This window comes from Lissotriton vulgaris, chromosome 4_1 (genome assembly GCF_964263255.1).
Source record: "Lissotriton vulgaris chromosome 4_1, aLisVul1.2, whole genome shotgun sequence".
NCBI lineage: Eukaryota > Metazoa > Chordata > Amphibia > Caudata > Salamandridae > Lissotriton > Lissotriton vulgaris.
Window position 1 is genome coordinate 1,525,141,658 of NC_141691.1, and position 24,986 is coordinate 1,525,166,643.

Genomic DNA, 24,986 nt, shown 5'->3' on the forward strand with positions numbered 1-24,986 from the left:
CTGTACAGTATTGTGTAAGATTGTTATCACATAGGAGACTGGATAGCGATTGGATTAGAGGATTGTTTGTCTCATTCCACCGTAGATTCAGATCACTGTGAATTAAATTATTAGAATCACCGAGTGCCCTTTGCGCTATCAGGTCGGATAATTGTTCTCCAAATGCGGCGTTTCTACCTGGGGGGGGGGGTGATAGAGCAGGTGACACAGTAGGGAGCCGCTATCTTTGGTCTTGATGATGGAGGAGAGGTATTCAAATGAATCGTAATCGAAAGAGGTGGTTTCTGAGATGACCCAACTATCTTTGTGGATAATAGCAATCCCTCCTCCTCGCTGATCTATCCTGTCTTTGGTGATCAGGAAGAAACCAGGTGGTACCAACATGTCTAGGCAAGGGGGAGATATCTTATTCAGCCTGGTCTCCGTGAGGAACGCAATGTCAATATCATGTGAGAGGAAAGCCTCAGCTAGTTCCGTTGCGTTAAATGAGGCCGATCTGCAGTTGATCAGTAAGCAGTTGGTGGAAAGCTCTTGATTGCTGGCGGTTTTTTCTTTGGTCGCCCTAGGTATGGCGGTGAGGACAGGCCGTCTCAGGGGTTTTGTGCAAGGAAGGTCTTTCCGGAGGCCTGTGATCACTTGGATTTTGGATTTAGAAGAGACTGAGAAGGGAGTGTCGTATGAGGAGGCTAGCATGGCTGCTTCGTTGTCTGACATAGGTGCTTCTGTTCTTATGGGCCTTGAGGTCAGGTGATTTATATCAGACAATGTACTGATCTTGGTCCTAGGGGAAGGGACTCCGGTTTTTGAGCCTTCTTGTGAGCATGATTTCAAGACCCTGGTGGGAGGACTTTGCTGCTGGATATCAGGGGTTTCTGTGGGCCCGGGGGGGCTGGTTGCGTTGGAGGTGTGGGGAGTCCCGGGAGGGGATTTCAGGGGTCTGCGGGCTTTACCTAGGTTAGAGATGATTTCGGTTAAGCCCAGGGAGATTACGTCTATCTGGCTTTCAAGAGCTGCGAGATACTGCCCCAAGGAGTCATGGTAAGAGTTGGGGGTATCTGGGGCATCATCTTGAGTGGTGTGGATCAGGTTGAGGGATTGAGGTCTCTAATTGGTGGAGCATGGTGGGTTGTCTTTTTTCGAGATCGAGGGAGAGGTCAGAGGAAGGAGATGGGTAGGGACAGGGGAGGGCTTTGGGTGTCTGAGAGCTGGGATGCAGCTAGTGGGGAGAGTGCCGGAAGCCTGACCCTGCCCCAGCCCTTCTGGGGGCTTCCTTCACTTTCCTAACTCCCGGATGAGTCCTTGTCTGCAGACATGCACTGCCCGGGGACCCAAGGGGACCTAGGAGGGCTCAGTGTCCACAGACAGCCGCAGCTTCACAGAGTTCAAGGGCTTCAGTGACCCGGCGGCACAGGCGTCAGACGCACTACAGACCACAAACACACCGGAGACCAACACACACAGACCACAAACACACCAGGGACCAACACACACAGACCACAAACACACCAGAGACCAAAACACAAAGACCACAGACACACCAGGGACCAACACACACAGACCACAAACACACCAGGGACCAACATACACAGACCACAAACACACTGGAACCCAGCATGCACAGATCACAAAAACACTTTAAATGTTCAACCCTCACTTCTGCCATCTCTTGGCAGGTAATGGCATACAAAGTAATAGCAAACAGACTCCAGCATGGTCCAATATCTCAGCCACACTAGTCTGTCTTTCCAGAAACGCAGCTTTGCTACTTGTATATTTTGATTCTCCATTAGAAATGTGACATCATATGGAATTTTCAGGGCCTCAATCAATTTCAATTTTTTGTGCCACACTCTAGATTTATAACGCATTTTAGTTTTTCTTTTGCATTCCTATAAAGATCTGAAAGATAATTCTAACAAGCTTGTTTGTAACTGTCTCCAAAATGCAGACTATTATAACATGCCTTTTGGACATGATCTGTTTTGTTTCAGCGATGAATGAGTTGGTTAACACTGGTGGTGTTTCCTGGCCCTTTACTTTTTGATAACGCCCTCACAGATGGCTATTCATATTACTATTGGTGATCCCAAAACTTTATTTTGAAGGGAAAAGCTAGACAGCCCCACTAGCTCATGACCACACCCTGGCACACATAATTATGCATGTGTGGTACTAGACACTGTTCACAGTCTGGGTGGAAAATATACTCTACTCAACTCTATGCCACTCTACAATACTATTCCACTCACCACTACTCTAAGTAATTCTGCTGCGTGCCCAGTGTGCGGCGGGCCCTGGGGGGATTGCTTTGGGGCATTTATTCATTAACATGTTTATGTCCTATATGCAGCCTTGAAGCCAAACAAAGGGGTTCATTAGGATGCCTCCACCCTAACAGAGAATGGGACCGCCCGCCAGAAGTGCGGGGGTCCCGTAGGGAGAATTAGGATGTGCCCGCCACAGTGCGGGCACATCCTGTATTTTCCGTATTTTCAGTATTGTGGCGTGCGGTGCTCTCTCCACCGCCTGCCACAATACTGAAAATGATATGCAGCATTTGCATTACCAAAAAGCGGCAGGCACCGCGCGGTGCCGCCCCCCAGAGTGAAGACCGCCTGCCAATTTGCCCATTATAAGGCGACCGGGGCGGAAAACAGGTGGGCGGTGTTTTACACTGCTGAAAGCTCAGCCGTACACTCAATGGAACATTCCTCACGGCGTTAGACGCCTAGTGTTTTTAGTAAGACAGGATTTGCTTCAGTTGAAATCTCTTTATTCCAGATGGTATGGCCATTCAGCGGTCTGTGATTTTTGTCAGATGTATGACCAAGATTTGGTTCATGTCATTTTCGTTTGTCCAGCTCTGATGACTTTTAGGCGAAGATGGTTAAGACCAATTTGCCTACAACTCAACATTTTGTCAGCCTCTGCTTTTCGGGCAGCCATGATTAACCCGCCAAATGAAATGTTCTGTTTTAAACTGTACAAATTCTTCAAATGTTTTTTGGACCTGTATTAAGATGGTAATTTTTAAACTGTTGAGTATTTGATACTATTGCATGTTCGTCATTTTATGTTTAATGCTTTTTTGTATGCATATTTTATGCCTTTTATGTGGACCTCGTAAAGAGTTCCGTTATCATAATAAACTGCTGCAGCCCTCCCCCCCCCCCCCCCCCGTCATCCTAATATGGCGGTGGGGAATTGGGCAGTGGAGGATATCCGCCCGACATCCTAATGACCCCCAAAGTGTCTACATTTTAAATAAACCACAAATACATAGCTTCATGTTGTTAAACAACTAAAAAAACTGAGATATCTGTATTTGTTGTAGGAAAAACCGCCAAATAAAATGCCGCTAAATTTCCATATTTGTGCCGCTAAATTTCCCTTTTTGTGCCGCTAAATTTGCTAATCCATGCTGCTATATCCTGGGGGTTCAGAAAAGGGGGGTGGTGATGGACAGAGTTTCTGAATTAAGCAGATCAGGGCTTGATCCATCACCGTTTTTTAGCTCACTGCACCATCCCAGCTCAGAACCTGGCTACATGCAAATTAGTCTGTCCCTGTCCCAGTGCATCATGGGAACAGGGCAAACCAAACTACCAAGCCAATTTTTTCATTGGGAAGGAAACAAGCTTCCGGGGAACTCTATGCCACTCTACAATACTATTCCACTCACCACTACTCTAAGTAATTCTGCTGCGTGCCCAGCGTGCGGCGGGCCCTGGGGGGGATTGCTTTGGGGCATTTATTCATTAACATGTTTATGTCCTATATGCAGCCTTGAAGCCAAACAAAGGGGTTCATTAGGATGCCTCCACCCTAACGGAGAATGGGACCGCCCGCCAGAAGTGCGGGGGTCCCGTAGGGGGAATTAGGATGTGCCCGCCACAGTGGCGGGCACATCCTGTATTTTCCGTATTTTCAGTATTGTGGCGGGCGGTGCTCTCTGCCACAATACTGAAAATGATATGCAGCATTTGCATTACCAAAAAGCGGCAGGCACCGCGCGGTGGCATTAGCTCACTTCCTTTCAAGGCTGAAGAGCATCGGTAAAGAAGTGTACTTCCACTTGGCTTCTTTATCTCCGGTTTGGGAGAACTTTTTTCTTCATTAATTGCTTTTCTGTCAATCTCTGCTTGTTTGGTTTTGCTTTGGGTAGGTGGAGCCTTGTTGTGGCAGCCTGTGCTAAGGAGGAATCGTACGCCTTGACAGGCAGCATTGCATAAGTCTTTGGTTTCTGGATGCAAGTCACTTACAGCTCGCATCAGGTTCTGGAAGGCTGGTGGTAATCTTGAACCAAAACCTTCTACAGGAAACTTCCCCCTCCCTCCCTCCCCACCTGTCCCATGAATTGGTAGTCAATACGCATGAGCGGGTTCTTGGCTATCTGTGTGGGGATTTAAGTGATGTGGCGCACTTGGCTATTGTGGCTATTTTTAAGACATCAGATTTCACTTATTGCTTGCTCCCAACTTTGTATTGCTAGACACTGAGTGTCTTTCTGTTCATACCATTTCAGCAGTGTCTTAACTGAGAGGGGGAGGAGGAAGGATCTGTATCCTTCCCTGCGGAGTAAGGACTCCAGACAGGCAAAAAAGATGTGTCTTAGTTAAAATACTTGCATCTACATCAGGAAGTTATTAGCTGCCAGAATACATTCATAACTGTGCTTATTGCTGGCTTTCTTTCACAAGGCATGTTTATGTTTTTTATTAACTTTCTGCATGTCTGTGCAATCTGTAATTCAGCCCTCCCATTGCACTTAGTCACTTCTGTTGGTTCCCTTCCTGCCCCAACCAAGCCTCCTCCCAGCAGTTTCTGCTTGCTAACCCACCCACTGCCAACCCACCCTCTGGCCTGCTTTAACTGCCACTAACATCCCTCCATCCGCCTTTGTGTTGCTTGTTTACATTTTTGTCAATGGCATTCGAACATAAGTGCCTGTTCAGCCTTTCACAAAGAAAGCATGTACATTTGAATTCAACATTCTTCTGTTTCTATTGACTCCTTGTATGTGCCCAATTAAAACAGGGAATAATTCCTCACAATCGGAGACTAGCTTAAGAAAGCTGATGTAATCAGTACAGCGCGGGTGCCCCTAACCAAACACACATAAAAATAGACCCCAATTTAACAACTCCCTGTAAGCCTCCCGGTATCTGCAGGGAACCACATAGTGGCAGGGGTTTTCATAATCTTTACTACCTCTTACCAGATGTAATCTATGATTGGTATGGTTCACATTGATTTTCTAGCTTCCTCTTTAAAATTACACAGGAAGCAATCTGTATGTTTAACGGCCACGGGGAGATGGAATCTATTAGAAGCCCTCTCCATTACGTTGTGGAAACCCCCCCTATGTCTTCTGGAGGGGAATCCACTGGAAGGTGTGACGGAGGAGAGGGAGTGGGAATGATGTAGTCCTCCCAAGCATCTGCAGGCGTAGGTTATGAAATTTCAGCTCCTTCTCTCTCCTCGTCCGAGGAGGAAGGGTCGACCGGATCAGGCTCCTGTATAGGAGGGCGTGGTACTGTAGGTGCCATTGGTGAAACTGGTGTTTCAAGGGACTGCGTCTGAACCCGAGACAGCTCCTTGAGAACATTTTGAGATGGAAATCTTTGTTTGTAGTCTGTCAGCAAAGCCTGAAGGTCCTGGCGGAAGGTGTCCAATCTCTCTAGGGCGAGATTCGTGAGGATAGTTCTAGTGTTGATAATGTCCTGGCGGTGCCATATATGGTTGACAGTATTGTTCATCTTCATAGTCCTCGTCATCTTCCTGGTACTTAACATGCAACTCTGATGGACTATGCACCACTTTGTATACTCATCATCCTCCTCATCTTCTTCCGACTCCTGTAGGTCCAAAAGGTGCGAAGGATGCAAAGGGGAGATCTTACTGTATGCTAATATTTCCGGATGAAAATATTGTTTGCCACTTTAATCATCATCAACGGTGGCGTCAACGGAATCCTGGCCATCGACGATGGAATACCGATCACCGACTGTGTTGCTGCAATTCATGTTGCCATGAACACTATCGTGGTTGATGGTGCCGTCATCGACAGAATCGCTGTTGGCGATGTCGCCGTCGATGGTGTCATCATCAGCGGAGCGGTCATCTAAGGTGTTAGCGTCGACGGCAGTAGGGATGTCAACGTTATAGTTGTCGACGGCATCTTCATCGGCATTCGCCAATGAAGCCTTCGTTGACTGCACAGATGGGGTGGACGTCGACTATGATGGCGTCAACGAGGCTCCCATCGACAGTATGGGCCCGGAGATGGCTGCTGTCGTCGTAACCTGCTGGGGACGGTCTAGACGACGTGACAGTGTATCTTGTCGTTGTCAATGATCTAGTGACTGTCGTCGACGGATGAGTCCTCGATGGGGATTTTTCAGTTCTGAATTTCCCCGAATCTGCTGAGGAGACTCTATGGTGTTTTCCTCACTGGAGTAGAGGGTATTGAAGACGAAGGCTCAGGAGATTTTAGAATATTTCTCCAGTTTTGAGCTCTTGCTCTCTGGGGAGGGTTTGAGGTGTTTTCTGCCCTCTCCAGAGTCATTATCCTGGGATCTTGCTCGCTTATGAGGCTTGCACGAACCATCACTGTCCTCTTCGGATGACTTCCTGTGCTTAGTGGAATGTAGCCATAAAAGCAGCCTCTCCTCTCTATCTTTCACTGTTTTTGAAGAGAAAGTGCAAAACATTTTGCACTGCTTTACCTCATGGGCTGGGTGGAGGCAATAAAGGCTGTCCTTGCGAGGATCGTCAACATGGACCCTTTTATTGCAACAGGTCTTGCAGTCACGGAAGAATCTTTTCTTATCAGACATTATGAAAAAACATTTTAGGTCAAAATCCTAGAAGGTAGAAGAAAACAGAGTAGAACTCAGGGAGGCTTCCTTCACAGACAGTGCAGTGAAAATCTGAGATAAACTGCCACTGCTGGGAAGGTTCTAGAGGGTCCTAGCAGTTGATTGGCTGCATTCAACATTTATCCCTTTTTTGTTTTAAAGGACATAGATAGGCTATATAAAAAACATGGCTCAGGGCCATTATAGCCTATGGCCATAAAAGCAGCCTCCCCTCTCTGTCATTCAGTGTTTTGAAGAGAAAGTGCAAAATATTTTGCACTGTTTTACCTCATGGGCTGGGTGGAGGCAATAAAGGCTGTCCTTGTGAGGATCATCAACATGGACCCTTTTATTGCCACAGGTCTTGCAGGCACGAAGGAATCTTTTCTTATCAGACATGATGAAAAAACACTTTAGGTCAAAATCCTAGAAGTAGAACTCAGGGAGGCTTCCTTCACAGACAGTGCAGTGAAAATCTGAGATAAACTGCCACTGCTGGGAAGGTTCTAGAGGGTCCTAGCAGTTGATTGGCTGCATTCAACATTTATCCCTTTTTTGTTTTAAAGGACATAGATAGGCTATATAAAACATGGCTCAGGGCCATTATAGCCTATGGCATTATTTAAATACTGCTTGATTATGATACCATGGGACTCCAATCTCGACGACGGGACATGATTCAGGCATGTGAATCTATGAAACATACCCAAATACTGGATAATTCCACAACTAACTATACCAAACCAATTCACATAATTCCACTCCACACCACACCACACCACATACATCCACTCCAAACTGTAGGGCAGAGGCCGGAGGGGGGGTAACCTTGAGAAGGCAATGGGTAGAGTAGGCCATCTGTACACAACTGGGTGGAGTAGGGCAACTGTGGTGAAGTGTGGCGCAGTTGGGCTACAGGGCCCAAGCTAAAGCAGTGATACAGGTCTGTGGGAGTGCTAGAGACCGCTGTGTCACTGGGCAGCCTAAGGGTCAGACCCCTGTATATAGTGGCTCATGGCCTATGGGAAAGAGGCCCAACAATTAAGGTGCAGCCCCAAGGGCAGGGGTTGTCAATGACCAATGCATCCAATTGCAGGGACATGAGGCACTCACAGGGCTCAGGGTGTTGAAGGATGTAGCGGGCCCCCGAATACAGCGGAGGAGGGGGGTCCTGACTGCTGCACAATCAGCAAGTAACGTTAGTTGGGCCGCGCCTGACAGTTCCTGATGGGCCCCAGTGAAGTTGCGTATCCTGCAGCAGCATTGAGCCCTCCAGTAGGCCAGATCGACCTCCGTGGGCATGAAGCAGGCGGCTGACGTGAGGCTGCACAAGAAGTTCAATGAAGGTGCAGACCCCTGAGTGGGCCACAGGCAAGGACCTAGCGGTGATGTGTTGTGGTTGTGGGCACGTGGGTAGAGGCAGGTCACGTCCCATGCGTGTGGTGGAGGTGCGTGCAATGCCCGAAATAGAGGGCGCAGTTTGCAGGCAGGCTGCAGGCCCTCCTGTGCGGCCCAAGGCGAAACAACTTTGTCTTTATCGCCGCTGAGTCCGATGGCGATAACTAGACCCCCCCAAGTAGGATCGCAGGAGTGGGAGGTGATGGGGGCTGGTACTTACAAAGCTCCCATGGCCGTCAGAGTTCCACTGCCATCCTAAACGAACACTCCTGTGTGTGGAGCTCTTCTGGTGAGGGGCCATCATTGTATGTGGCCACACCATACCCACCAGTCAACAGACTCAATACAGCTTCAACCTCTGCTTTGATCCAGACCACAAAAAATTAAAAGGTATTAAATTAAACCAATAACAAACAGTTAAGAAAAAGGTTTATGCTCTTCCAGTAATAAGGAATGTATATGAAAAACAGTGACGCTCTACTATCATGCACTTCATGGTGTGATCCTAAGGGTAATAGCATTTAAACAAAAACAAGCATTTGCAATGCAATTGGTCTCGCCTTTGGGACCTTATATGTATTTAGCTATGCAGCACATTAGCCTTGGTGCTAAAACATCTACTGTTCTTTAACATGGAGAGAAAGTAAGCATCAAACTGCATGATACTCTAGGTATGGCAACACATAGAGAGAAATATTGCCTTTCAGTGGGAAATGGTGTCGTCCAAAGCTCTGTTTTTAAAATAAAATCGGGGCCTTCGGTGGTCATTTCACTGAAAATACAAGAGTCGAAAAAAATATTATTGTCTGCGTGTGCTCATGGAAGACAATTTCTATGGACTGGAATCTAGAGAACGCTAAAGTGATTCTGGTATTTTACTGACCTCTGCTGGTCGTTTTCTATTGAGAAAGTTAAATAGAGGCAGTTGCCAGAAACATTAAAAAAATAAAGTCCTTCAGCAGAAAGCAATTCTGGTATTTTACTGGCCTCTACTGGTCGTTTTCTATCAAGACAGTTAAATAGAGGCAGTTGAACAGAAAAAAAAAGTCCCTCAGAGGAAGCAAACAAGTCCTAGGGCTGATCTCCAGAGCCCTCAAAATACATACACATATAAGTATACACTAAAGTAGATACAAGAGGTATTGCATGCTCGACCTAAAAAAAGAGTTATATACAAACGGTTAAGAGAGACGCAAATGTGTATACTTGTCTTCATTTCTAATGCACTTACTAAGAGGTATTTCTAAAGTTTCTTTACTTTGCAAGTACCCAATAAAAGAACACTGCAATGCGTAGTACTTTCAGACAGAAACACGCCAGACACATCAAGGTATACAGTATAAAACCGTTGAGTCAGATTCACAAAATGCATGAGTAAATCTAGAAAACTTATTTTTCTCGATTTACTTATACTGTGGTGTTCAAAGAAAAACAAAAATTGCAGTTTTATGAATTTTATTAAGCTTGCTTTATTCACACAAAAATCCCACATCTATGCCACAAAATGTGTCACAATCGTCAATTTCGAATCTTAGGTCAAACCCTTAAAAGACTATCGCCCCCCCCCCCCTCCCCCCACTAGTACAAATTCCATCTCTCTAATGTTAGTTTCAAAGAGCAACTAATATTTAATCTCCCCACCTCAAGATAAATAGGTTTGCCTGTAGAGAAACTCAAATTGCCTATAGAATAAGGAGGTCGTTTTTTAAACCCATGTAGCACATTCACCTCTGCCGTTTACTGCATTAGGAGTAACAGTGGATGTTCTGTAGGTTTGTGAATATCCACAAATACATGACTTTGTGGGGCCTACTACCTTCTCAATGCCCATCCGGGAAACCAATCCCCACGTTTCAATACTGATAGCACCTTTTCCCCACCTTTTCGTCTGTGCAAATCCATCATGCTGGTGTATTTTCAACAGCAACAAATGGAATTCACAGCTGCAGGAAAAGAAAAAGAAATCGAAAAAAAGAAAAGTAGTCCGGATTCTGCAATTCAGGATTTGCGATTTGCATCTACATATTCCAGTTTTGGGTACCTAAGTTTAAAGTCATAAGTACTTTTTGGGTACTTAAGTTTAACATTGATGCGGACCGTAAGACCTAGAAAGCGATATAAGAGTTGAAACAAAAGGTGCCTCTATCTTTAAATATGCAAATTGCGAAACAGCCTTTACAATGGGGCAAATACATCGCAAGCCTTTGCCTCGCATTTTTTTAGCACGCATGCTTTTAGGGCGAATATGCATTTACAACGCATGCATGTCAATACCAAGTATTTAAGGTAAATTGGTGAGGGGTGTCCCCCCACAAATACATTGTTTTTAAATCTAAAAACAATGCGTGGTATTGGCATGAGCTGTAAATGCATAATCGCGGTAAAAACATGCGTGCTAAAAAATGCGAGGCAAAGGCATGAGATGTATTTACCTTCGTTGTACAGTCTTACAACCCAGACCTTTATATCATATTACGGTCTTGAAAATGAACTGAATAGGAATGATTTATAACTACAAGGCTGTTTGCTTGACCAGAAAAAAACGGTTTATAAAGTACACATAAGAAATGTCCTTAACTTCACTGAGCAGAAAAATAGTGTAGTGAAAGTTACCCAACTTAGCAGCACGATCGAACATCACTCAAGAATAAAATGGAGCTAAAGATTATAAACTTGCTTAATAAGTCTGACAAGGAAGGGAATGTGACAGCTTCCTTTATATATTTTGTTTTTTTAGTTTGTAAATGATTCTCAGAATTATGCAAATACCTGTTCCCAGAAATATTATTTATTAATGTCGTTACTTTAGAATTGTCCTCTACATTTCTGAATATGTGCAAACATTTGTTTAGTTAACAGGTAGAGTAATTATTGACTGAGCATATTAAATTCCTCAATTCACACAGCAGAAAGTAAAAAATGCACAATGTGCTGGTGACAATGTTGGCAAGATCTTACATTGTTTAAGCTTAAGGGATAGTAATCCACAAGGTCCCAGGCAATCACTCGTGGAGGCTCTTATCAATCAATGGCTAATGCATAATCACAACTCTCTTGTGGATGCTTATTATTACTTTTATTTTTGTTTTAAACAAAACTTCTGCTGAGTGGATCAAATATCGCAATAAAATAGATTTCATGTGAGTAAAAATATTACAATTATCAAGGGACATTTTAACCTATAGGCTGCAATGCAACAAAATGCAACAAAAACAATCAGTAGTGGGTGTGGAGCAAACAATACATCGCACCCCAAATGGATCACTTTGCTTACGCACCTCTGGTGGTGGTGAGGTTTGCCAACACATCCAAAATACAGCTCGTTTTTGTTCCAGTAAAAAGAAGGCACGTAGTTTAAACCCTAGGATTATTTTATCCCAGCCAGGGGCGGCCTTAGGCATGTGCAAATTGTGCACCTGCACAGGGCCACCAACAGGGCCGGCTCTAGGTTCATGGGTAGGGGGCCCAGGAAGAGGGGGTCTGGGCGGGCGGAGCGCGGAGGCCAGTGAAGAGGGAGGGGGTCAGGGTGTTTGGAAGTGGAATAGAGCCAGAGGCCACCAAATCCCTGCCAGGGGCCGCCACACAAATATGTATCCATCCTCAGAGGATTATTATATTAAGGAGATATATTGATGTGGTGGCCCCTGGGGTTTGGTGGCCCTGTGCAGGTGCACAGCTTGCACATGCCTAAGGCCGGCCCTGCCACCAAACCCCAGGGGCCACCCCGCCAATATATATCCTTAATATAATAATCCTCTGAGAATGGATACATATTTGTGTGGCGGCCCCTGGCAGGGATTTGGCGGCCTCCGGCTCTGTTGCACTTCCAAACACCCAGACCCCAAAGTCCAGAGGGCTCAGCCCCGCCGGAACCCCTCTTCCGGGGCCCCCTACCTATGCTCCGTGCCCAGGGCCGCCATGAGCCTAGAGCCGCCCCAGTCCCAGCAGACATTAGGCAACTTTTTTTTAACGTAAATCAAGGCATAGTTGTATAATTCTTCGAAAATGAGATTTCAAATGTAATAGAGACAGACAATAACATCGTGTGTGCTTGCAAAAGGCAACAAAGAACAAAATACATTACCCAGAAATGCGCCATAACGTTAACCTCCATGGTTTTCTCGACCAGGGAGTCCGGAGAATCAATAAACTTCTTCCCAGTTACAATTCCTGCATTGTTAACCAGAATAGTAACATCGCCAACTTCTTTCTTCACCTTCAACAGACATTAAATAAAAAATCAATTACTGTCTTTATAAACCTGAAATCACAGAAAAAAAGTCAGAGAACTCTCAATTTACGAATGCTATTATGTGATAGCAACAAACTCGGACCCACTGGGTTTAGTAGGAACGCCCCAAAAAACGTCATATTGACACGCGTGCTCATAAACGTGAAATCAGAGACGAGAGAAGAGACGAGTGACAGTCTACCCTCTTCTCCCCCATTATTATTTGCACTTATTATACATTCTTTCCAAAATAGTCATTGTTCTGTTCTCTTCTTCACCAGTCGTCCTTGTCCCCTTTCAGATTCCTCACACCTGAATTTTCCTTAACATTGAATTCTTGTACAGTTTTCATGCCCTTATATTCTCCACACATGCTCCCTTCCTGTTCCCCCTCACCTTCTTTCCTATTTCATTTCAGCGTACGCTTTAATTCTACCCTGTGTCTATAGGATTGTAAGTCGGATAGTGAGTTATAAAACATAGCTTCAGCCTGCAGAGGTCTTTCCATTGAGTTGTAGCCTTCTATTTGTACTGCTCACACACTGTTGGTACCATTAGAGAATCCGGATTCACGAAGTGGAGACGCAATGCATTGCTCATGGAAACACAGTCATAAGAACACATACAATGGAATAGGGAACTGTAACAGTTAACTGGTTATTCGACCATTCATCATGTGTGTATCTGCTGTGCAGAGGGGCACATCTTGCCCTGCTCGGCCAGCTTATTTCCTTCGCATTGTTAATTTATTCAATTGGAAATACAGAACATGCCTGCTTTTAACCCATTTTCCCACAAAGACTTCCAACCTATTTGCTGGGTAGGAAAAGTCTCCTGCATGGTGAAAGAGGTGCATGCCAGCCCTGAGTGCCCCAACAGCATGGATATCTTGATCCCTGGAAGTGATGTATGTCGTTACTACGCATGCTTTTACAACGCATGCCTTTACCACGCAACTTTTACAACGCAAGTCGTTACAACGACTTGCGTTGGGGGCGCTGGATAGTGAATAGTTTAATTTACTATTCCAACTCCAGTTCCCGTGGACAGTAGGGAAGGTTTTGGATAGTTCAAATCAAATTTCAAAGCTTTATTCAACATCAGTCATAAAAGCATTTCCACCCTAACACTATACATTAAATACTAATCTACATGCACAAGGTTAAAACAAGAATTAAACATTTATAAGTCGAATACAATAAGCTTTTAAACAATGTTAAGATCGACATTAATTTTTACTCACAGATAAAAACTTTTTAAGATATAAACATCAATACATCACGGCGTTTTTCCTAATAAAGTGCGTGTTCGGATCGCCCAAGCCCAGGCCAAGAACTTTGCAACAGCAATTACGAACAATGGAGAACAATCCGTCTCCAGAATTCTAAGTGCCGCCGCTTGGTTACGCGTCCCCATATTGAGGCAAACAGGTCTTATCCATTTATGCCGTGGATTTGCATACAGAGGGCAACAAAACAATATATGGGAGACATGCTCAGCTTTGTCTTTACAGTGGTAACAATGTTCATCCCATGATTTAGACCATTTCTTTTTAAACACGTTTACTGGGAGAGTTCCAATTCTAAATTGAAAATACAGTTTCCTGTCGTGGGGCTTCTCAATCAGGTCCCAATATGCTTCACACAGAGGAGACATTTTTAAGTCCAGGAAACGCCTCGACATCGAACAGTTAGTACCATTGGCGAAAGTTCTAAAATTCATCATCTCCCAATACATATGTTTTATCTCGGTCTTTGAGGGGAAACAAGACACATCTGTATTACCCCACAGGTGGTATAGTTGTAGCTCTGTCAATAACCCTCATAGTTCTTTCAACCAGGCTATTTTATGAAACTGGTCAAACGAATCAACATCTGTCAACGCTGTGGCATAATGGGCTAACTCCGGGGTCACCATTAGCCGTCTCCAATATAACAACGGACGCAACCTTGCTAGGTCCGCAATATTTTTCCTGCCGAGATCCAGTTTTAAAGAAACAGTAGGCGTACTTTGCGGCACCCCTACCAGACCCCTAAGGAACTTATTTTCTGCTGTGGTCAGGTTTGCTAGGTTACTAAATCCCCATAGCTCTGAACCATATAAACTGGCACTAATAGCTTTCATTTGATATATCTCGAGCACACAATTTACCGGTTTAGTTAGAGAAGCTCTGTGTTTTGATAATAATGCTCCTACTATTTGACTAAACTTTAGTACTGCAGTATCTATGTGTGTCTTCCATTTCATGTTCCCCTGAAGTGTTATTCCAAGGTAGGTAAAAGCATCTACTTGCTCAAGGGGAATGCCTTTGTAGGTAATTGTCCCCTTGAATAATGTCCGGCAGTTCATGCACATAAACTTTGTCTTGCTAGTGTTTAATTCTAAACCTTGCAAGTCACAGAACTCCCCAAATGCATTTACCGCCTTTTGGAGACCGCTTGGTGTACGTGATAATATAAGCGTGTCGTCCGCAAACATAAGGACGGGAACACGCGAGCCAGCTATTATTGGGGCATCAGAGGGGGACATTTTCAGAAAGTCTACTATGCCATTTATGTATATCGAGAACAATGTAGGCGCTAGGACGCAACCTTGTCTCACCCCGCGCTCTACCGGGAAGGGCTCGGTTACTTCTCCCTGGTACCCCCATATAATTTTGGCATAGTTGTTTTCGTGCAATTGTACAATGAGTGTGAGAAGTTCCTGGCTTATCCCTGCATCGGTCAGGACTTTCCAGAGCTTGTCCCTGGGGACCAAGTCAAAAGCTGACTTTAGGTCCACAAAGACAGCGTACAGAGGACCATTTTTTAGGGTGACATTCCTCCAGTACAAAGCAATAAAATAAAAGACCTGGTCTATAGAGCTTGTCAGGGGACGGAACCCTGCTTGGTATGGAGACAAGATATTATTTTCATCAATCCATACTTGAAGCTTGTTCTGAACCATACGGCCCATCAGTTTCTGGGCAGAGTCTATGAGACTGATAGGTCTATAGTTGCAGGGAAGGGATTTATCCCCTTTTTTAAACACAGGTATAATTTCCGCTCCTTTCCAGGACAGGGGAACTTCACCATCCTTTGCCAGTGCATTAGCAAGCCAAGAAAAACATTTACACCATGCATTCCTATCACTTAAGTAGACATCTGCCGGTATACCATCCCTGCCAGGCGCTCTTCCCCCTGTTACACAGTCAAGGGCAAGACTTACATCATCTTCATTGAATACATTGTGCTTAAAATAAACAGTTGGTGGCAGGGCATCACTAGCTAGCGACTGGTTACGAGCATATTGTGGTTTAAAAAATTCTATCCAGTCATCGACGGCAACATGGTTTTGAGGAGGGGCAGCCAACCCTCCCCTGCCCCACTTTACCTTGGACCAAAATAACTTTGAATCTTTGGCCGCACATGCAATTTTAAACTCTCACCATAATTCCTCGTCCCACAGCTTCTTTGCCTGCTTTTGTGTACTTCTATAGATGTCCCTAGCTTCTCTTACAGCAGCAGCATTCCCCAATTGGAGTGCTCTACTAAGTTTGTGACGTGCCTGTCTACAGCTTTTATCATACCACCCCTGGCAACTTTGATGTTTTTTACCCTTGTTGCTACTTGCTGGTTTTAAAAAGAATGTTTGTAATCTAAAAAAGAGTTTGTTGTGGGCATCCATCACAATGTCTCGAAAGTTGGTATTACGTGAGAGTGAATTTATACGGTTTACTTCCTCACCTACTACTTTCTTGAGTTTGTCTAGCTTCCCCTCATCCTCTACTAGCTTTCCCCACTTTAAATGGCGCTGATTATTTGAACTTACTAGGTCCAGGGTCACCCTCTCATCCTCTGGGCTACCCCCCTGAGGTAATCTAAATTTTATGGTCAAGTTGTGTTCCCTAGCGAGTACCCCACCGTCTCCATGTACGAGTTAAAGTGCATGTAACTTCCCTCCTGTGTCAGCTATGAAGACGCAAATACATTTGCGTCCAACGTTAACATGTCCTCTTTCAGACCCACCATGAATGGGTCGAATGGTCCGTTCCTAAGTATGCTATGCCAACGTCTTTTTGTAGTGTGCTCCTACGTTTTCCAGCCCTGGCTGAAGTAGGCCCCGAATCTCTGCCACCGAACCTCTTTTCTGGCTTCTGACTCCGAGAAATCTCTGCCCAGGCAGCCCCTGTACTCGTGAACTCTGACTTACTTTCAGCGCGGCCCCTCGCGCTCGGCTCAGCCTGCTGCCTGCCAAGATTGACTATAACCTTCGAGTTATCTGTTTCCCTCCCCGAAAATACATTCCTGCCTGCTAGCTTCAGTAAACATCCTTCCTCAGCTACAGGGCTAAAGGGCCGACCTGTCTCTGTGCAAGTAATTCATAGCTTCGTTGCCATGCTTCCATGGAAGGCCCCATGCCCCCACGCTTCTCATACAGACACCCAGGCGCTTATACACGCATCCACAGCAAGTATAGAATAGCTTCTGCCCTAGAGACCTTTCTGCCCAGATAGCTTAGTTCCTAAACATCAGATATCAGATATGATAGAAGCACAAGTTGATCTGACATGCCAGACTCTTGTCTCTTTCCGTCAGTGTAAATGTCAAGTCCCCTGCACCCCTCCAATTACACGTCATGCAGCTGCGCGCGCATCCAAGCTTCCGATTTCTGCTGACATTGCCACATTTTCTGTTAGTGCCACCCCTTTGTGACACCTATCAGTGACGTTTCCTGAACACACCTCTAGTTCACGCCTCTTGATTACGCACATGTACTACGTGTAAACTGTTATCTTGTCTTCTCTCAGCTGTTACGCCTTCTATACTATTTTCAATGGTGTACAATAAGTATATAAGCTATGTACTGTTAATAAAATGTAGCGCGCTCTATCCCTTCTGATACCCTGTGTGGTGGTCAGAACATGATATCTTGGTCATGACCATTCCTTTTTAAGGAATAAAACCCTTAGAACTCTAACACCACGGACTCTGTCTTTTTTCATCCGATCTGAGTTATTATTGATTAAGTACTTACCTGCATAGAAATTAAGAGAGTAAATTATTTATTTACATCACCCCCCTTTCCTCTAAGTAGGGCTTGAAATCCACGCACAGCGGATTATGATCGCTTTCCATTCTTTTCACTACGGACATGTCTACCAGTTTGCTCCAAGCCCTGATATCTATCAGGAAATAATCGATTCTACTGGATGCCAGCCCATTATCAAACGTGTTGTTTCCAGCACGATCAGAGAATGTGCCACCATTTGCGGCTCTAAGCCCTCTAGCTAAACAGAGGCTCTTCACTTGAATAGCCACCGTACTCCATCTTTTGACTGCAGTAGTCTCAAGCTGGGGGATACCCCATTTACTGTCCTCTTCCTCGGCAAGAAATTTATCCTCCTGGCCCAGGGGTTCAAAAGTAGTATTTAAATCCCCCCCCAATGATGATGAACTGTTCTATGGGCAAGGATTCTAGCTCCTGTTCAAGGACCTTTATTACTTCTGAGGTCTTTCCCCCCTTTAACCCCCCCTAGCATATATATTAAAAAGGGCTAGGTCTTCACCATTGTTCCATCTAATAATGACTGATAGAATATCCCCGGTTGGAAGCATTTTTTGTTTAATCATGCAGTTCAATGATTGGCGAATCCAAATACGCATGCCTCCTGAAGGTCTACCTTTACCATTTGCCACTGCAGGGATAAAGAAATTAAGGTACCCCACCCGATGGACAGGGCATAGTGGCCAAGTTTCTTGGAATAATATAATGTCATGCAGGTTAATGAAGGCACACCATTCAGGTGATGTTACTTTACTCACTATCCCCGCAAGGTTCCAGGAAATGAAGGACAGTGATGGATTATCTCCTGAGAGCTCTGCTTGGACAGATCTTAGGCGATCACTTACGGTTGTATTCTGTGATGAGATATTTATGGATGGCGATTTTAAAGGGCCAACCCGTGCTTCATTTAGATGGAATTCAAGTATTGGGTCACTGCCGTTACCCCGGACTGAATTACTATGCCCTTCCAGATTAACTAATCTCCCCACACTTTTTCTGCTATTAAATGTTAGCTTACAATTGCCTGACTGTATCAGAGCTAAAGGACCCTCCTTTTTAATGTTACCGTTATCTGTTTTCACTGGGTTGGGATGTCCTATCATAATATGCTGATGTGTGAGTCAATCGCACTCATTTAGGTTTGATAGGGCGGTGAATCTGTTTTCTAGGTTTATACCCCAGTCACATCTTCGGGCGCCTCCAACCCCACCCCCGCCCCCACCCCCACCCCTTCTATGTGTCACTGTGGTCCATTTGGTCCTCAGGACACTGGGTCTAGCAATAAAACCTCTCCTACTATAGAAGAAGTCAAGTGTAAGAGGGATGATTTCCGCTGTTCTACGTTGTGGGGGCAGAAGATTGGGTAAGATTTCAGGCAACACTTCCGGTCCTCTAAAATTCAGTACAACACAGTCGCCTGCAAATCTCTTTGGGCTATTACCTATCCATTTTACCCTTCTGGCAGTTAGTAATTCCTCTGACAGTTTTTGTTTGCCCCAGTCGGAGATATGCATATTATTAGTTAGCCAGTATAGAGATTTACTTAAGAGTGATTGGGGAGACTCTATCTGGCCGTGCTTCAAGGTTGGTACATTAGCTAGGACCAGGATCAGTGGGGATGCTTCAACAATTAGTTCCATTGGTCCTGTTTCCACAAGAGAATCTTCATTGGCCTCAGTGCTAATCAATGGATCTGCAGGGTGGTTACTATTCATTACTAAGCTTGGATTAGGGATGAGTGGTTGTGTCAGGACCAAAGTATCCCCATTTCCTCTAGTTCCATCTTCCCTACTATTTATTTGCTCTATTATTGTCTACTACTTTGTTTGGCAGTTCCCCCATGCATTAATTTGTATTCTACAAGAGGCCCTCAAGCCTGTTAACCTTATCAGTAAGATGGTCAATCTTGGATAAGAGTGGCTTAATTATTACCCTCATTTTTTGATCAAACATTCCCAATAGTTTCTTAATATTGGCTTCATCCCATAACATAGTGCCTTCGTCCTCACCCCCTATATCCTCTATGCTATTTTTCCGAGGTGGAGTTGCGGGTCTATTCTTGCTAGAGCGTATTCCGCCGCGTCTGGGTTGGCCCTTAGTGGGCCCTTTAGTCACCCTGGGCGCAGGGACAGGTGCAGGAATTAGGGTGTTGTCCTCCACTATTTCTAGGTCCGGATCTACGCCAGCTTGAACAACCTCATCTGTTTTACTCAATGAGGAAGATGGGGACACATTATCGGCGGGGCACTCAGTACTGTTCTGTGAGAGCGCCACTGTTTCACTGGTGTTTTCTAATTCAATTAGGTTAGCTCGGGATAGTTCGATTGGATTGGTGCTGGAAGTTGGACTCAGTCCCAGGGAGGACCTTCTATCGTTATTTATCTTGGTGACCACTTGAAATAAATAATTATCCATTGTGTTTGCAGGGGCTGTGCCCTGTTTTTGTTTAGACATACCAGCAACAACTATAGGCACACACAGTGAAGACCCAAAATATGCAACAAGCCTATATTCCAGGAGCCGCTGCTATCAAAAGTGTATGAAACCTCCCCTTATGTCCTTCAGTAATTGATGAGATGTCACAGACTTTCCGCTAATAGCGATGTTAACTCACAAGTATTTTTGGCAGCGTTCCTGGCCCAGTCCAGTCTCTGCCAGTCGCGGACTGTCGCAGACTGTCCCGCCCTTGTCCCGGGCTTCTCCCGGGCTTCTCCCGGTCGCTCCCGCGCAGCGGGGCTACTCAAAGCTATTTGTAGGACTATGGGTAAAGGGGAGGGGCAGGCGGGGAGAGCAGCCCAGGTGCAGTTGATCCGGCCGGCGGCGCTTCTGGGACAGGTAGTCCATGGCCGGCGCTAGCACTCCGCTCGCAGCCCTGCCTTACCCTCGGCAAACCCCAGGAGCAGTCACACAGGAGTCCAGGTGGGTGAGCTGGCAACCCAGCGAAGCGGGACCCGCGCAGCGGGTTCCGCGAGAAGTAGGCGAAAAACACACAAAGCCTCGCAGCCCAGCGTCCTCTCAGAGCAACCACAGCAAAGCGTCCCAACGTTGATTAAAGCGCTCCGTTTTTAAAACAGATGGGGAGGGGCAGGCGGGGAGAGCAGCCCAGGTGCAGTTGATCCGGCCGGTGGCGCTTCTGGGACAGGTAGTCCCTGGCCGGCGCTAGCACTCCGCTCGCAGCCCTTCCTTACCCTCGGCAAACCCCAGGAGCAGTCACACAGGAGTCCAGGTGGGTGAGCTGGCAACCCAGCGAAGCGGGACCCGCGCAGCGGGTTCCGCGAGAAGTAGGCGAAGAACACACAAAGCCTCGCAGCCCAGCGTCCTCTCAGAGCAACCACAGCAAAGCGTCCCAACATTGATTAAAGCGCTCCGTTTTTAAAACAGATGGGGAGGGGCAGGCGGGGAGAGCAGCCCAGGTGCAGTTGATCCGGCCGGCGGCCCTTCTGGGACAGGTAGTCCCTGGCCGGCGCTAGCACTCCGCTCGCAGCCCTGCCTTACCCTCGGCAAACCCCAGGAGCAGTCACACAGGAGTCCAGGTGGGTGAGCTGGCGACCCGCGCAGCGGGTTCCGCGAGAAGTAGGCGAAGAACACACAAAGCCTCGCAGCCCAGCATCCTCTCAGAGCAACCACAGCAAAGCGTCCTCGTTACTACGCATGCTTTTACAATGCATGCCTTTACCACGCAACTTTTACAACACAAGTCGTTACAACGACTTGCGTTGGGGGCGCTGGATAGTGAATAGTTTAATTTACTATTCCAACTCCAGTTCCCATGGACAGTAGGAAAGGTTTTGGATAGTAAATTAAACCATTCCCTATCCTACAGCGCCCCCCAGCGCAAGTCGTTGTAACGACTTGCGTTGTAAAAGTTGCGTGGTAAAGGTAGTGCGTTCGTAAAAGTTGCGTTGTAAACGCTGTTCCCCGATTTTTAGTCATGGGTCAACACGGATCATGTGTGTGCTCCATAACCTAGGCCTGTCTCATAGAAAAGTGGTCTTGTTGGACCAGAAGGGGCTCATCAAGCACTACCTTCGTAATGGAAGCGGGCCACTGCCCTTACCAAGAGTTAAGTGGCAAGAGTGCGGTGGGGTCAGCACCCTAGTGACTGAGCGGTGCCTATCGGCCCACATATAGAAAGTTCCGATGCTGTGTACTTAAATCATCCTTGGCCTGACAGCATGTATCGCTGCGGGCAGCGTAATACTTGCTCTAATTGAAAATAGACCATAAAAGTACAATAAAATACATTACCATACTATAATATTAAGGGTGGTTTAAACAATACACATAATAGAAACTTAATTCAGATAAAATCAGTATAATACATGGCCTCTCCCAGTTACAACACACTTCTGAATTTGGAAGTATTTTGAGAAAAATCAAAAACACAAATTTGAACTGGACACCCTGCTGTACAGAAATAAAAATTGGTCTAACGACCGAAGCAATAAGTAAGCAGAACAAAAACCTCAAATAAAAGGGTCTGCTATGTGTTCCAGTTAGTGCAGGGGTCACGAGAAACACCTCAGTGTTGCACCACGAATCAAGACAAGGCCTAGAATATTGACAAAAATCATGATGATGTGCCTTCCTCAGCATGATCACAAATCTATGACAAATGCAAGTTATCGCCAATATGTCGAATGCTAATCATTAAACTCTGGGAAGAAAAAAAATGTGAATAAAATCCTATGTGACATTTATTCAAGGGGGCCTTTCTTAATGGATGAGCAGGATCTCAAAATAACAATAACTAAAAATCAAACATACAAATAAATCCTTTTTGGTGGAACCCATTCACCAGGGCTCAAACCCAGATTACACTCCTAAATGCCTCAATGTAAAGGAACACCTATCCTGCAGGATGGATTGAATGAAAGACCCCAGGTAGGTAAAGTGCTAATGGTGCAGGGTATTGAATAGCAAGAGTGGTTGGGGGCATACAATCAATGGAGGGCCAGCATAATAAAAAACAGTTGAAACAATAATAAAACAATATAAAAGCCATCTATGATCAAGCATCTTCATTACAAGCAGTGGCGGCTTGCAGAGGTAATGCAGTGGGGCGGTGAGGCAGGGAGGACCTGGGTGGGGGGTAGTGGAGTCGGACATACGACAACAGATATTTATTTACTTACATTCACCTTTGCAGTCGTATGTCGGACTCCACTACCCCCCCACCCAGCCCCACCTCACCGCCCAACAGCGTTACCCCTGTCACTATTATTTCTTTGGGTGCTAAACATTGGAGAAAATAAAGATCCTGCGTGCAATGCGTCTTTTGCTCAGGAGGGCTTTGATGGTACGAGAACTAGGTTTGGAATAAAAACTACAGAAAGACTTTTATGTTTAATGTGCTTTGTACAGAAACCTCATCACAGGGGCATGAATTAAGGTTGCGCTTCCAGTTACTACAGTGGGGAAAAGAGACTAACCTGTGAAAAAGGTTTAGTTTAAACTACATTAGAAGGAAATCCTGATGGGGTGTACGCTAAGTAGCAAAATTGGTTGGGGGACATCAATAGGGGCCAGAGAGATGTAAGAAATAACAGAATGTTGCTTTGTCCCTACTTTCATCGCTGTACAGTGTATAACTCACCTCTTATTGTCCTTTTCCTCAGGGTAGATAAAGTTATGGGATTTTCCAACAAATCCGATCTGGACAGGGCTGAGGCCATATCCTAGACTTCCCTCAACCATGGAATCTCGAGTTCAGGGTCCGGGGACAGGGTGTCTTTGATAATGGCTCTAGTTAAAGTCGGCGCCTCCTTCTTCCAGACTCAATGTCACAGCATGAATGGGCGAGTCCGTATTTTATCCTCCAGAGGAAATAGCCCTAGCTCCTTGAGGCAAATAATAGTAGCAGTACATTGGGGGAGTGAGAGCAGACAACAGGTAAATCTTTTTTCAGTAATCTGAAGCGCAGTTGCTTTATTCATTCTCCAGACCCCTGCCTCATGTATCACCACACTTAAGCATTTAGCCTGATAAATTGTCAACATGTGATAGACCGATCTTTTGCCCAATTTTGTGGCAAAGCAAAAGAGGGAATTAATGCTCCTACCAAACTTTCTGTTCCTAATCTACTGTTGCATGTACCAAGACCCTTTTTTGTGAATGGTCACACCGAGATAACTAAAATCGGTTGTCTCTTGAATGAGATTAGAGTACAGAAAACATATAGGTTTGTCATTGCGTTTGGAACTGAAGGACATGACAAAAGTTGTACGTATATTAACTTTCAGGTCCAACCCTTCCAAAAAGGCTAAAAACCGGTCTAACAGGTGCTGTAACGCCATGGGGGTACGGCTCAAGAGGACGGCTTCAGCAGCGTACAGCAGGGATGTTAAAAGGCACTGACCAACCTGGTGAATGTCCCTGCATGTTGAAACCGAACTCCCTCTCCAACTGACTGGTATAAAGAGCGAAGAGGAAAAGCACAGGTACCCAGTCTTGCCTAACTCCCCTAGGAACACCGAACGACTCAGAACATTCCAACCATTCCCTCCCCCTGAGCGAAAACAAACAGGGGCGCTGAAGTCGCAATATATTTCACTAATGGAGTTAATAACGGATCTGTCCACTCCAAGATCTTCCATAATACTCCATAATTTACTATGGGACACACGGTCAAAAGTGCTGGACAGGTCCATGAACCTCAAAAATAGAGTGCTCTTTATAGCAATGGTATACTTGCGCAGCAGAAGGGGAAGGTTGAGACACTGATCCTCCATCCTGAGTCCCCTCCTAAAAACATACCGGATGCCTGAGAGTATCATATCCTCAACCCAGGCCTCAAGATATGACAATTGGACACGCCCCAAGACTTTCCACGTGGAGTCCATGAGAGAGATAGGGAGATAGCAGCTCAAGTCCCCTCGGTCCCGCTTTTTAAATATGTGCAAAATGATTGATCCCCTAAAGCAGAGAAATCTACGAAAGGAACATTGACAGGTTGTCCGGGGACACTCCTCTCCTTCTAGGGAGACTATCCAAAGAATTCCAGGTTACTCTTTCTATTAACAGCGGGAGGCTCATGTTATGCAGAAGATGTTATAGCTGTGGATACTATGTGACCATTAGCTCTCATGAAAACAGCAAATGTACCTAGGTTAATCAGTGTTCATTTCACCCAACATGGGGCTATGGGTGACGTGTGATTTTCCAGGCATGGGAGACAGGTACAAGTTTCATGCAGAGAAAAACCCCTGTGAGAACCGGGTTCCCGAGCCACCATCACAAAGAACAGGAGGCAAAGTGTGAATTTGACCGTGAGAAACATTCGAAAGGGCGCTGGTAACTTGCAGGTATTAATAATCACTCCTGTGCCATTCACAGGCGACAGCATCTCTAAGAAAGCCTCTGTGTGATGAAACAGGATTTGTGGGGCTCAAAGATAAGGGGGTAGGATAGCAAGGGGGGGCTGAAATAAGACCTATATGCGCCAATCGAAG

The 24,986-nt window shown here is 45.5% G+C and overlaps 1 protein-coding gene across 2 annotated transcripts in view; it reads right to left on the reverse strand.

Moving 5' to 3' along the window:
- The window catches only part of SDR16C5 (short chain dehydrogenase/reductase family 16C member 5), a 240,841-nt gene that overhangs the window by 141,878 nt on the left and 73,977 nt on the right, over positions 1–24,986 (reverse strand). For both annotated transcript variants that reach the window (XM_086965768.1, XM_086965769.1), the window contains one exon: positions 12,343–12,474. In XM_086965768.1, the coding sequence (XP_086821894.1) occupies positions 12,343–12,474 (132 nt within the window). The remainder of the gene's footprint in view (positions 1–12,342; positions 12,475–24,986) is intronic.